This window comes from Psammomys obesus, unplaced genomic scaffold (genome assembly GCF_907164565.1).
Source record: "Psammomys obesus unplaced genomic scaffold, mPsaObe1.curated_primary_1811, whole genome shotgun sequence".
NCBI lineage: Eukaryota > Metazoa > Chordata > Mammalia > Rodentia > Muridae > Psammomys > Psammomys obesus.
This window is the reverse complement of record NW_026591086.1, coordinates 60598695-60612829: the sequence shown is the minus strand read 5'-3', so window position 1 is coordinate 60612829 and position 14135 is coordinate 60598695. Positions and strand designations below refer to the sequence as shown.

Below are 14135 nucleotides of genomic sequence, written 5' to 3'. Positions count from 1 at the left end.
AAGTCCAGGGTCAAGGTCATTATTAGGCCTGGGTGGGAAAGGGTTGTGTATTTGTTGTGTGTAAAAATCGGTGTAATGCTAGTGCTTCTACTGTTATGACAGCACTGAAGAGAGAACTGTTTCCTTCTGGAACATCTGGCCTCGGTGGAGATAAATGTCGCAGCTGAGCAGGCCAGGCTTCTGACAAAGGGATCTACTTTAAGAGATGGAAGGAATCCTGCTAATCCTTTTAATGACATAGTTTACATTTCTCCCCGGGAATCCTGTCCTCTGCAGTCACTATAGCGCTGTCACAGGATCTGCCAGGTCCTCTGCCTTCCGAGGCCTCATTCACAAACTTACTACTTTCATTCTGTCAGTTTTGTCTTTTCAACTTGGATGCTGCCCAGAGCCCAAGTGTCCTGTCCCAGTACATCTGGAGCTTTCACTTTCTCCACTACCGAGCTACTTGTCCACCATATAGCTGCTTACAGATGGCCTGGTGTTCTCTTACTCTCTTTTGTCTTTAGCTCCCAGACGGCTGTCAAGATTTACAGCTTATCTCTCTGGAGATTTTCTTTTGATACCTACTGAAACTGTCCTTAAGCCCTTTTCTGAGTCCCCCTTTAACTTATTTTACTAATGAGGATAAGAACTGTTAGAGGAAACGGAGACTTGCATTATAACATATAGTATCCTGGTTGGGGCTCCTCAAAGTTTCTGGTAACAATATTTACCATAAATGTATGATATGCTCTTTGCTACTGTATGGCTAGTATAATCTTTTTATTTTCCTTTTTTAGTTGATTTTAAAATTTCCTTTTATTTAAAAAAATTATCAGAACACTTCTATTTTTATTTTCCCCTTGAAATGATGATGGTAGACAAACTTTGCTATGAATAAAAAATGAAATAAAAGGAGGACATGACTACTCTTGAAAGATTTTTATTTCCATCCATTTGCCTGCAGATTTAATGATTTCCTTGTTTTTAATTGCTCAGTAGTATTCCATTGTGTAAATGTACAACAATTTCTGTATCCATTCCTCAGTAAAGAGACATCTGGGTTATTTCCAGATTCTGGCTGTTACAAATAAAGCTGCCATGAACATGGTTGGGCAAATGTCCTTGTTGTATACCTGAGCATATTTTAGATATATGCCTAGGAGTGGTGGGTATAACTGGATCTTGAGGAAGCACTATCCCTAATTTTCTGAGAAAGTACCAGACTGATTTTCAAAGTGGTTGTACAAGTTTACTTTCCCACCAGCAATGGAGGAGGGTTCCCCTTTCTCCACAACCTCTCCAGCATGTGTTGTGGCATGTGATGTAGCCCATGGCAGATCAGTCTCCAAGTGGGTTTCTCTAGTAAGAGGGACAGGGACTGTCTCTGACATGTACTCAGTGGCTGGCTCTTTGATCACCTCCCCCTGATCAGGGGGTAGCCCTACCAGGCCACAAAGGAGGAGGAACATGAGAGGAGACAAGGGAGGGAGGGTAGGATTGGAAGGGGACAAGAAAGGGGGCTACAGCTGAGATACAAACTGAATAAATACTAATAAATAGAAAAGGAAAAAAAATGATTTTTATTGTAGATGTAAGGGAGAAAGTAGGAAAAGGGAAGAGTCTAGGCTGAACATGATCAGCAGATTAAGCTGGGCCATGAATGGAGGTGGGGAGTAGAAAGTAAGAGAAGGTCTGCACATGCAAATAACCTACCAGGGCTTTTCCTGAATAGAGAAGAGGGATTCTGCTACTACTGTCAGGGTAATAAGCACACTGCAGATGGTGCTTTCACTCCAGAACAACCACAACAGAAAAGGAAATATGAAACTTCTGTCTCTATTGTGGTGTGCCTTTTTTTCCTATTCTATAATTTGACAATTTAGTTTGGCATTGGTGCAAATTAATACTTAAGCTTCTAATGGAACTCAGCTGCTGAGTTTGTTGTCAAGGGATGGTGGTTCTAAATATAGGTAGGCGAGAAAAGAAAAAGATACATCAAATTCTTTATCTCATTTTGACACTTTCAAAGAGTTTATACTTAAACTTAAATTTAAATAAGTATTCTTGTATTATCACTGCCAGTATTCTGTCACAGTAGTCCGTTTAGTTGACTGAATAAGAAACATAAATTAGAGCTTCAGAGATAGCCTGGAGTTTGCTTTTTCAGTCCCTTGAACGAATGAGAATAGAGGTACACTGGGTCCATCATAGCCCTTGGGCCACTCCATGTTGAGAAATACATTGAGGAACAGTAAAAATAAAAAGGTGTTAGGTACAAAAACAAAAAGGTTATTCTTTTTCCTTCATTAGAAAACTCAAATCTTCTCAAGATGTAAGGTTTAAATTTTCTATGAAAATGCACAGCTTCTTCAGTTCATTCTCACCACTGTCTCCCCAGTGCAGAACCTGAGCTGGGCATTTATCCTCATCAGTGAGCCCTGTTTGCCAGCTTGCTTCACTCCTGTTCACCACAACCTTCAATGCCCACATCATCCCTGATCTCATCAACCGCAGTTATTTCAGGTTCTACTTACTGAACTTTCCCAACACAATCTGTCTCCCTAAAAACTTTGGTCAGAGTGCAGGGAATTTTATGAAAGAAAGGGGAGATAGTAAGACCTTGAGAGGACAGGAGCTCCACAAGGAGGGCAACAAAACCAAAAAATCTGGGCACAGGGGTCTTTTCTGAGACTGACACTCCAACCAAGGACCATTCAAGGATATAACCTGGAATCCCTGCTCAGATGTAGCCCATAGCAGCTCAGAATCCATGTGGGTACCCTAGTAAGGAGAACAGGGACTGTCTTTGACATGAACTCAGTGGCCGGCTCTTTGATCACCATCCCCTGAGAGGGGAACAGACTTGCAAGGCCACAGAGGAGGACAATGAAGCCAGTCCTGATGAGAACTGATAGGCTAGGATCAGAGGGAAGGGAAGGAGGACCTACACTATCAGTGGACTTGGAGAGGGCCATGAGAGGAGATGAAGGAGGGAGGGAGGAAGGGTGGGATTGGGAGGGAATGAGGTAGGGGGCTATATCTGAGATACAAAGTGTATAATTAATATAAAATTAATTAATATAAAAAATAAAAATTTAATAATTAAAAACATCTGGGGAACTCAAATACAAAACTACAGTTGTTTCTACTATCAAGAACTTGTTTTTTTCCCTTTGTGTTGATCAATGTTACTTTTATAGGTCTCTTCATAGTTTGCATCAAGGAAACGTTTCATCTCCTGAATAATTTGCACAGCATGTTTTCTTTCTCTTTCTTGGGTATCACAAAGTTTAGAATTCAGATTTGTAGCTTATAATTTAGGTAGCATTTGGCCAATCTCTACACATCATACTAATATTAATACTGAAGTGGACATAAATGTACATCTTCGGTGGACAACTTCTTGAAAGGTTTCCTATCTTAGGTTTAAAGGGGATACCAGGACAGACTGCCTTTATAGTAGGAGATTTATTTAAAAGTAATCAAAGCTGTGGACAGACGGCAGCATGGCAGAGATATTGAATATAGTTCAGGCTCATGTGGCAGAGTGGGGGTTCATTTTCATATACTTTTAGGGAAAGGCAGAAGGGAAATAGATTGTAAAGTTTGGTTTGTGGCCTGCAGTTAGCCATTGGTAAGGGTAACCAGTAAGTAGTCAGATAAATAATGCCAGGTGTCTAATGGATGGATAATCAGCTTTCCTGGCTGGCTGTGACTTGAGACTGATGGGGCAGGAAAGACAACTATATAGAGAAACAACTAAATTTAGTTCTAGAGACCAAAGTACCTTAGTTTCCAGATTTAAAAGGTATGCGAAAATGAAGGAATTTCAGAAAATGACATTGCCCTACTTCACATTTGCAAGTCCATTTCTCCAGAGATTGGAAATCAACATAGTAGTGTTGAAATGTAACTAATATTCTAAAATTGTAATGCACACTGACAGTGGCTTTGTATTTACATAATTCCTGTGTTGCTTATTCAAGATTGCCATGTTTCTTACTAACAATAAGTTTCATCACTTTGGCCGCATATAAAACCCTTTATCACATACACAAGCCTGCTATGCCATCCACATCACTTTCTGTTTCTTTCCTGAATGCCTGTATCTCTGCAAACTGTTCATGGTTCTCCAAACGTGCTGTGGCATTTCCTGCTTCTGGTCTGTCACAATGCTATGCACATCACCGATAATCTTTCTATCACCCAAGATGCCAGTTACTATAGTCATATGTACTTATATGACCTTTTAAAATGAAATGAATTACTAATTCTATTCATTTTTGTCATATCTGCGGTGAGCACAATACTTGATATAAAGCCATTTTCATTGACTAATCAGGTTGTTTGGTTTTGATTTGTGGAAATATGATAGGATTGAAGTAAATTTGTACAGAAAAGTTTTACTGTGTACAATGAATAATGTATTTCATAACAATTAGTGAGTACTTACGACATGCCTAATGTTCTTAAATGAGCTAATTCACACCGGTTCTCTCAGACAGCTTTTTATCCTATGATTTCAACTTCAGTTTAGAAATGTGGACTGAAACCCAGAGAAGTCAAACATTTTCCCCAAGATCACTCAGCTAAAAAAAAAAAGCGAATTGTCATTTCATTTTCGCTGTCTGGCCATACAGATCATAATCTTCCCATGCATTGTACTGGCTTTCATTTACATATTGAATGAATGTTTATAAGAAATGACACTAAATGTATAATAATTAGACATACCTGTATGTACTTCTAGCAGTTCTCTTTAGAATACTGATATTGCATTGGACTGTAACATTTGAGGAATAGATTGAGTTCTTTAAAAGTCTTAAAACTGTATTATATAAGAGCATCTTAGAATGGTGATATGAGTGTGTGTGTGTGTGTATGTGTGTGTGTGTGTGTGTGTGTGTGTGTGTGTGTGCATTCACTTTGATTATTTAGCTGGGAATAAAGTGACCAAATGTAGCAAACAGTTTTCACAAGCATTATATAGTTATTCTTGATTGTTTTATTTTGTTGTTGTTTGTTTTGCTTTGTTTTTGAGAAAGGGTCTAACTGGCTGTCCCGGATACACAACGTAGACCAAGCTGTCCTTGAACTCACAGAGATCCACCTTCCTCTGCCTCTCAGGTGCTGAGATTAAAGGCAGAAGATACATATGTCTCTGAAGTCACAGGCAAACCTCACAAAAATGCCATGACAATGTGGGTCTGTAACTCTAGCACTGGAAGGGCAGAGAGGGGGAGACCTTGCTGTAGCCAAAACAAGTGAGTTACAGGTTCACTGAAGTCCCTGTCTTTAAAAATAAGAAGGAGAGTCAGGGAAAGACACCTGATGTAGACCTATGACTAATACACACATGTACACACCCCAACATATATGTACATACCAAACATATGGAAACACAAAGGGTGCTAGCACACAACTAAAAAGTAGTGTTTGGAGGCCTTAGTGTGTCCACTGAATGAATTACCATACTGAAAATCTCATTTTAATTCATGTTTATGTCAATGAATTCAGAGCAGTAACAGTAGAGACAGTTCTTACTAATGCAGTGTAAGCATCCTATGGCACATTTTGGATATTTTTGCAGAGGTGATGAGATAAGAATAAGGAATTATCTACACTCACAATGTTGGGGACAGTGTACATAGATAAGAGACAGATATCTATGAGCCATACTCTGGCTAAAGATCCAATGCCCCCAAAGGCAAATGCCAGCTACCCACATTGAGCAGCATAGCAGGCCAACTGTTAGCATCATATGCTATGATGATTTTGAGGCAAGCAGATAACATGATTTGGTGTTTTGGACCATCTCAAGGATACAAGTCTAATCTATCTGTCCTATAATACTTAGTTTCAACCAATACGACTGATTTATTAGTCTGTTGGGGGCTCATCTAGTTTTATTCTGTTTCTGTGATAAAATGCCCACACTAAAAGCAACTTTTAGAAACAAGTACAGGCTATAATGGAGAAATCAAGGCAGGAACTTCAAGTAGCTAGTCATATCACACACACAATCAAGAACAGAGAGAAGGGAATGCATGCGGTTCACTTGCTTGCTCGTACTCAGCTTGATTTCTCAATTTCTCCATCTTACTACAGTTCAGGACAAACTCTTCAGGGAACGTTGCCACCCACACTGGGCTGGGTCTTTCCACATCAATTAACTTAATTAACACAGTCTCTCACAGACATGCTCACAGGATATCCCTAATGGAGATTATCTTCCTAAGTAACCTGTAGCTGTGTAAAGTTAGCAATAAAAGCTAACCATCCCAAGGGACAAGCCAGGTTTGGAACATTTCATTTTGCTTTCCTCTGCGACACATCTTAGACTCTGAGTCTGATGAGATATTTCAGTGTATTTGTAGAACAGAAATTTAGTAGGCCAGGACAGTTATTTGGACAAGATCTTATTAAAATCATGTTGGAGAATAACGCACATCCCTGTGGGAGGGGCTTACCCTGCCTTTTGTTTTGCTAATATCTTTTATTGGTTATTGCATCTGTCATCTTTGCCATGAAAAGCATCTAAATTAATTAAATTCATCTCTTTCCAGAAAATTAGCTTCTGGTGAAGAAAATTTATGAAGCACACTGAATAAATTTATATTGTAGAATATATTGTTTGATAACTCTCACTCTTTTGGAAAATATAGAAAGGCATTTTCTATATGAAATTATGACACGTTTCTTATAACAATTAACATAAATTCAACTTACAAAGATTTTTTTACTTCTTAAAGGATGTGTATAATATACATTATATGATATATATATATACATATATATGTTTCTAAAAGATAAACAAAATAGCACAGGCAATAGCCTATTTATAGCTGCTACAAAAATTCATTAAGGTCTTGCATAGCTTGCCACTGGGTGGTTAGAATTTTAAAGTTCTATTTAATTGGGTATTGTGAGAAATTCTTGTAAGATGCATTATTATGCATTTTATAAACAAGCATGAAGTTATATTCACTATTTCTTTCAAAAATAATAGTTTCACAAAGATGTAAAACCATCTGTGAATATTTGTGGTATTTATAATAGTACTAAAGCTTTGTGCTGCTCACTGATGACAGGAAGATGGCACTGAGCCTAAATCTGTTTAACATACTGTACGATTTTCAACTCTGTTCTGTGTTTCTTAGTCAGGGCAGGCTTTTGCTGTTCATCTTCAAGAGTTTCAGTAGGGCTCAAGACCATGTAACTGGGTAGTTATTTCCAGCTTCCATCAGCTAGCATGACGCCTGACCTCAACTCCTTGTACCTCACGAGCAGCTTGTGTGCCGTATGATACAAATTTTGTTTGAGGTTTCAGTATGTTCCTCAGTGGTATAAAGTTGTCTCCCTGTAACAAGAGTAATACAAGTAACTGTCTACTTACTATGACAGTAAAGTTATTTCTGTGAGAATAATGTAAGACGTATAATATCTTAAATGTTTTGTGAAATTTATCAGAGATAGATGAGGCTACACTAAGGTGGTAAGTGCTCAGATGCTGATTGACTTGCACTATTGTCATGTGAAAGTACTGTACGTTTCATTTTTCTTTTTCTCTTTATGATTTGATACAGGGTCTTGCCATGTAGCTGGGCTGTCCTGGAACTTGTGCTCAGGCTGTCCTCAAACTTACAGCAATCTTCCGGCCTCATCCTTCTGACTGAATGTTCAAATTACAAGCATGAGCTACCAAGCCTTGCTTTCATTTTTTTATTATTTCCTTATTAAAGAAGATAAATCCTTGAATAGATATTCCCACCAGTTACAGACTCTCCACATTCCTATGGTATTGATAATTATGAATAGAAAGCTCCTGCATACAGGAGGACTCAATTCCAGTCATCCCTCTGTATGGTCATGTTTCAGAAAAAATTTGCAAAACAAGTGAACACTGGAAGTGTCTGCTTTCTACTTTAACATTGTTCTCTTCTTTTCTCCCAATAGGAACTTTTTACCCCTGAATGCAAGTTTAAAGAGTCTGTTTTTGAAAACTATTATGTAATCTACTCATCCATGCTGTACAGGCAACAGGAATCTGGCAGAGCCTGGTTTTTGGGATTAAATAAGGAAGGGCAAGCTATGAAAGGAAACAGAGTAAAGAAAACGAAACCAGCAGCTCATTTTCTACCCAAGCCATTGGAAGGTGAGTACATCCCATGCATTACCCTCTTGGAAGGTGCTTTAATATCGCATGGATATATCTGACATGGCCACAGGAACCTTCCAGAGGCTCACAGCAATCTACTTTATTGGAGTGCTTTCTACACAGATTTCTCCTTACGTTGCTTTGGTAAGGTTCATAGAGCCACCAAGTGCAGGTTTGTGGTAGAACATGTGCTTAACATGTACAAGAGCCAGGATTTTCAGTTCTGGACACCAGAGAGAGGGAAAAAAAGGAACGAAAAATGTTTCCCTCCTATATACTTTACTGTGTGTGTGTGTGCACGCAAACGCGCCTGTGCATGCATGTAGAAGAAAATTTTTTCAGTGTTACAAATCAATCATTTAAAAATTAAAATTAAACTATCTTCTTGTGAATATATGATGATAAGTATATACAATTTTTCACATGGAATTTTAATTATTTGTCTATTTTCAGATTGTATGGGTACATTTTTTAAATTATTCTAATTCTTCAAAATGATCCTTAAATAACTATGTAAAGAGAAAAATACTATTCTATCATGTTTTAAAACAATTACTGGACAGAGGCATTCTAGTCAAAACAAGGGGATATGCTCTTTTATTCTTTTAAAACATTACTTCACACAATGCTTAAGAGTGGAGATTATAGTAAGAGCTGGAGGGGACGGGAACTCCACAAGGAGAGCAACAGAACAGAACAAGATAATTTGAACACAGGGAACTTCCCAGAGACTCATACTCCAACCAAGGACTATTCGTGGAGATGACCTGGAACCCCTGCACAGGTGTAGCCCATGGCAGTTCAGTGTCCAAGTGGGTTACATAGTAATGGGAAGAGGGACTGCCTCTGACATAATCTGATTGGCCTGCTCGTTGAATACCTCCCCCTGAGGGGGGAGCAGCCTTACCAGGCCACAGTAGAGGACAATGCAGCCACTTTTGATGAGAACTGATAGACTAAGATCAGAAAGAAGAGGAGAACCTCCCCTATCAGTGGACTTGGGGAGTGGCATGCATGCAGAAAGGGGAGGGAGGGTGGGATCGGGAGGGGAGGAGGGAGGGGCTTATGGGGGGATACAAAATGAATAAAGTGTAATTAATAAAAAAAAAGAGTGGAGATTATTAGAGTAATTTCAAAACTTTACAAGTCAAAATAGGATCTAAATTATATAATTGAAAAATGAAAACAAATTATAATTGAAAAATGAAAACTTTAGAACAATGATGGGTATTTCCACAGGGGCATGATTGTTTCTAGAAACAATCCAAGGTGGTCACATCTGCCACTCAGCTCTATTTTATATATGGTGTAAGTCAAAGCTTTGATACTACTGAATCTTAATTTGAGTGTGTGAGAGAGACTGGAGATGCTTTAAGAATGGAGACTACCTTCTTTTTTTTACTTTTTAAATTAAAAATTGATTTTTAGTACAATATATTCTGATTATTGTCTTCCTTCTGCTAACTCTTCTCAGACTATCCCCACTTCCCTATCCATCCAAGTCCACATCTTTTCTTTTTCTCTATCCTTACAATAGAAACAGGTATTTAATAATAATAATAATAATAATAATAATAATAATAATAATGTATATAAAATTAAAACAAATATACAAAATAGAAAAAAAAACAAACACATCAAAAATTCAAGGAAAAACAACAAAAGCAACAAAAAATACATATAGATGCAGAGAATTCACACACAGAGAAATTCCATAAAAACACAAAACCAAAAACCATCACATATATACAAAGGGCCTCTAAGGAAACAAAAAAACAAAAATACCTAAAGCTCTGAAAAAGCATTATGAGGCAAAGAACCTCCAATAAGTGCCATTGAGTTCATTCTGTGTTGGCCATATCCTGCTGAGCCTGGGGTTAGGCCTTAAGAGTGGTTTGTGCACTCAGTGAGACTTCGCTGGAGAAAACTTAGTTTTCATTGTGAGGGGTTATCACTTGGAGACAGCTTGTGGGTTAAAGACTGGCTATATTGACATACTTTCCAAGTCACTTAGTTCCTTGTACATTTATCTTCGTAAGTGTACCAAGAAAAAACATGTGATGCATCAATGCAGATGTAAGATCCCTCCGAGAACTCATAGAATTGGTCCTGACTCCTCCGAGGCTTTCTTCTGAAACATGTAAGCCCAAGCAGCTTGCTGGGTAGTTCGGATGGGGTCACATTTCTGGTGGCACAGGCCTTTAAGTCACCTAGTTTCCCCAGATGTCAGATGCTCTTAAGTCCTTCCCAGAACTCTGTAGAAGCATTTTCTAAAAAATGACATGAACTATGGTGCTCATTTGAACTGGAACAACTTAGATAGTTCCTCAGATTTCTCTCAGGCATTAGTCCCAGTTTGCTTTACTGTTTCATGCCTCCATCCTGCCGACACCAATTATCTGATTTTAAATAATGAATCAAAACATTTATAAATACAAATGCCTTCAGATGTTTAAAGGACCTTTCTATGATAGTAAGAAAGGAAACAAATGATTATTCATAAAAGGCTCTGGTTTAAGCAAAACAAAGCCTTTATTGGTTAAGTGTGTAGCTTGCCAGTGGAACCCAGTGTGACTGTGTGTCTTTTAAACCATGGGAGAGAAAAATAGTTTAGTGAATGTAGTTAAAGAAAATAATTAGGACAAATGCTTTTTTTCCTGGAGAGAGAGAGAAAGAGAGAGAGAGAGAGAGAGAGGGAGCATGTGCACATGTGTTCATGCATGTTTAATATTATATGTGCTTTGCTTTACAGGCCTACAAGGAGATCATAGCCCTTATTTAAACATTCCTATACAACATTAAGTACATATACATGCACACATTTTAGTGTATAAATTAGAGAGTGCATTGAAAGTGATGTCATAATTTATGGATTGGAACCAACTGCCTTAAAACTGCTGTTATCAATGGGATTAGGTTTATTCACTTAAAATAGACACTCACTGGCTGGGGTCTATGTATAAAGTGTTGTGTCATTCTTTCATGGTAACCAGACAACCTCTTCTTTTCCTCTCCCTTTCTTTGCATCCCTAGTTGCCATGTACCGAGAACCATCTCTGCATGATGTTGGTGAAACAGTCCCAAAAGCTGGGGTGACACCAAGCAAAAGTACAAGTGCATCTGCAATAATGAATGGAGGCAAACCAGTCAACAAGAGCAAGACCACATAGCCAGATCCTCAGGTGTCCTGACTTACTTGTCCAGAGCACAGTGGAGTGATTTATCTTTACTAGACATTCCTGCTCCTGTTGCTGAAGAGCCCCAGCAAGCAAGCTAATGCTTGTTCTATTCTGCCTCAGACTTCCTTCATTGCAAGCGGATAAATCTCAACCTGTGGTCCCCCCACACCAAGAAGACACCTGGACAAACCAGCTAAACTCAGACCATGGAATGCCCTACCAGATATGGAATGCCTTTTTAATATCTTTTCTGTGACTGTGACACTTCATGTGAATGACATACTTCACAAGTACACTCAATACCTTGCCTGCTGACAGCTACCCATAATCCTTTTTGAGTCCTGTTTCAGCGAAATCCATGTGTTTAATTTCAATTTTGTAGCACACAAATAATACTGAATAATTTCTAGTTAGACGCTGTAAACCTGTGCTATCATGGATTTCTCTTCTTTCCATTTTTACAGGGCTGCTTGCTCCACTGTCTGTGACCTTTAGCAGGGATTGTGTTCATCTGAATCTTCAATGTTGCAGTTGGTTTACTTTGGAGAACAATTAGGGAATCAGGGAGCCTTCTAAATCTATTACTACAAATCGTATCTATAAAGATTAAGATTGTTGTCTTTGGCTCACATTATCGATTAAACACACATATATGCTCTATCCAGTAGGAGACGCTGTGCTCCCAAGGTAGGCATTGCCTGGGTGGAACAAGGGTCAAACACAATCCATCAGAAGCTCTCCATGATAGGTGTTTGGCATTCCCTCTTAGTTTCTTTGTGTGTGTGTGTGTTTTATACATATCACAAGCTTACTGGTAATGGTAACATTTGCCTTGCCCAGCGAGCAAGACCCACTTGGTTTTTGAGAAAGTGGGTCCAAAGAATTCTGTAGGCCTTGTAGGCCTGATTAAGGTTCATTTTTTTCATCTATTAATCCTCATTATTAGGAAAAAAGAACAAAAACTATATCATTACAATCTATAAGAATTATGCTACCTAAATCCATTCCCTACCCATTCCTTCCTGTTTTTTAATGAAGATAACTCAATGCCACCCCAAGTTGGGCTGCATTCCAGTTATCCTCAACCAAGCATGGGCAAGGTGGCTGTTGTTTTCTTTTCTGCAGCAGCAATGCACACATTAGTATAAATTAGACTTTAATATTTTTGGTGTTCAATGACAAGTTTTTAAACTGGACATACGAGGGGATTTTTTTTTCCTTTCCTTTCAATTCTTTTCTTTCTTCCTCCTTCTCCTCCTCCTTCTCCTCCTTCTTTAGCTCAGCATGCTCGGTCTGGTACTGTGGGTGTCATTAATACACATCTCTATCTCAGCTCTGTGTGGTCCAGCAGGCTGGGTCAGAGATGACTTGCCAAGATTTTAGAATATGGTTTGTTGAATACCCTAAATACAACTCAAGACAACCTAACACTCCAGCATTAGTGGTCCGGGCCATTTTATTCATTTAATTTTGTTCTTTTGCTTTCTTAACTTCATCTTGAATTGAATTCTGTAGAGCTCCAAGTTTAGAGATACTAAAAAAGTCTGTGATTGCTAGAGACACAGTTTGAAGATTCCATACCAAATGTTCAATATCAGATATAAAGAGCTTCAAAATGTTTAGTACTGAACTGTTTGGAAATATATTTGTTAACTGTGTGTACACTTAATAAAATTCCGTGTTTTCTTCTCAGAAGAGTTCATTAAGACCAAACTGAGTTCCTTTTATAGAAAACAATTGATGTGGTATCAGTGTACTGGCCTGTTGTTATTTTTATGTGGCAGGATAACCCAGTTGCCGTTTACTCTCATCTGCACTGTACTTGCTGGGAGATTATTTTCTCATTGCTTTCATGAATCCCCATGACAGCCCTTGCCCAGAGTAGAAAAGTTTTGGCCTGCTTAGCTAATTAAAGATTCAGTATAAATTTAACTGTTCATGCTTATTTCATTTTCATATTAGATTCCATTTTAATAAATAAACATTATCATAAGGTTTGAGTAAATTTATTGTTAATAATGTTAAATTTCAAATACAACAAAATGATTCCTTTAATCACTCCTGATTTGGTGTTATGCATAATTAGACAGAACTCATTGACTGGTTATTTAAGGAAGGCATAAATCCCATAATATGTGGTAAAATATGAATAATTTGTAATTCCCATTAGTTGGGCTTAAGACACAACTTATACCCGTCCACATGCACACCTACCCCAAACCAGCCTACCTTTCTGTTTTTGATAATCAACACTACCTGAGAGTTCTGTTCTCAAGACCTATTAGTGGTTAAAATCAAGGCAAGATTTATTTTTGTAATTGACTGAGTTTTATGTTAATGTTTTGTTTTCCAAGCATTGTCCATAAGAGAATTTATTACTGTAAGTAGGTATTCAAGTGGTTTCTTCTAATATATATTTAGATATATTAGATATATATTGTTATCTTTGATTTAGTTAGGGCATTTCCTTTGTGTCTGGTCTCACCTGTTGCATGGGAAGAGGAAAGCACCAAATGATCTGCATGTACTAGGACCCATGTATCCAGAAGTGCTGGTGTGTATTATTTGATATACATATGGAAAGCTTGTCTGTATTGTACAATTTATGTTTCTTATCATTTGTTGTATTCACAGATACAACATATTAAATAAAACACTCATATGAAGGCACATGAAAACCATAACTTTATGTAACAAAATGGCATTGTATCACTCCAAATACAGAAAACTCTCATGTAAATAAGTTGATAAGCTCAATTTTCCCCTTTACCATGCCAAAGAAAATTTTAGCTCTTTGATGATACCTCTCTTAC

General features: G+C 37.9%; 1 protein-coding gene across 4 annotated transcripts in view; it reads left to right on the top strand.

The window, feature by feature from the left end:
* The window catches only part of Fgf14 (fibroblast growth factor 14), a 749699-nt gene extending 736445 nt beyond the window's left edge, over positions 1-13254 (top strand). For all 4 annotated transcript variants that reach the window (XM_055609577.1, XM_055609578.1, XM_055609576.1 and 1 more), the window contains 2 exons: positions 7942-8140; positions 11177-13254. In XM_055609577.1, coding sequence (XP_055465552.1) covers positions 7942-8140; positions 11177-11313 — 336 coding nt within the window. In that variant the 3' untranslated portion in view covers positions 11314-13254. The remainder of the gene's footprint in view (positions 1-7941; positions 8141-11176) is intronic.
* The last annotated feature ends 881 nt before the right edge of the window (positions 13255-14135 follow it).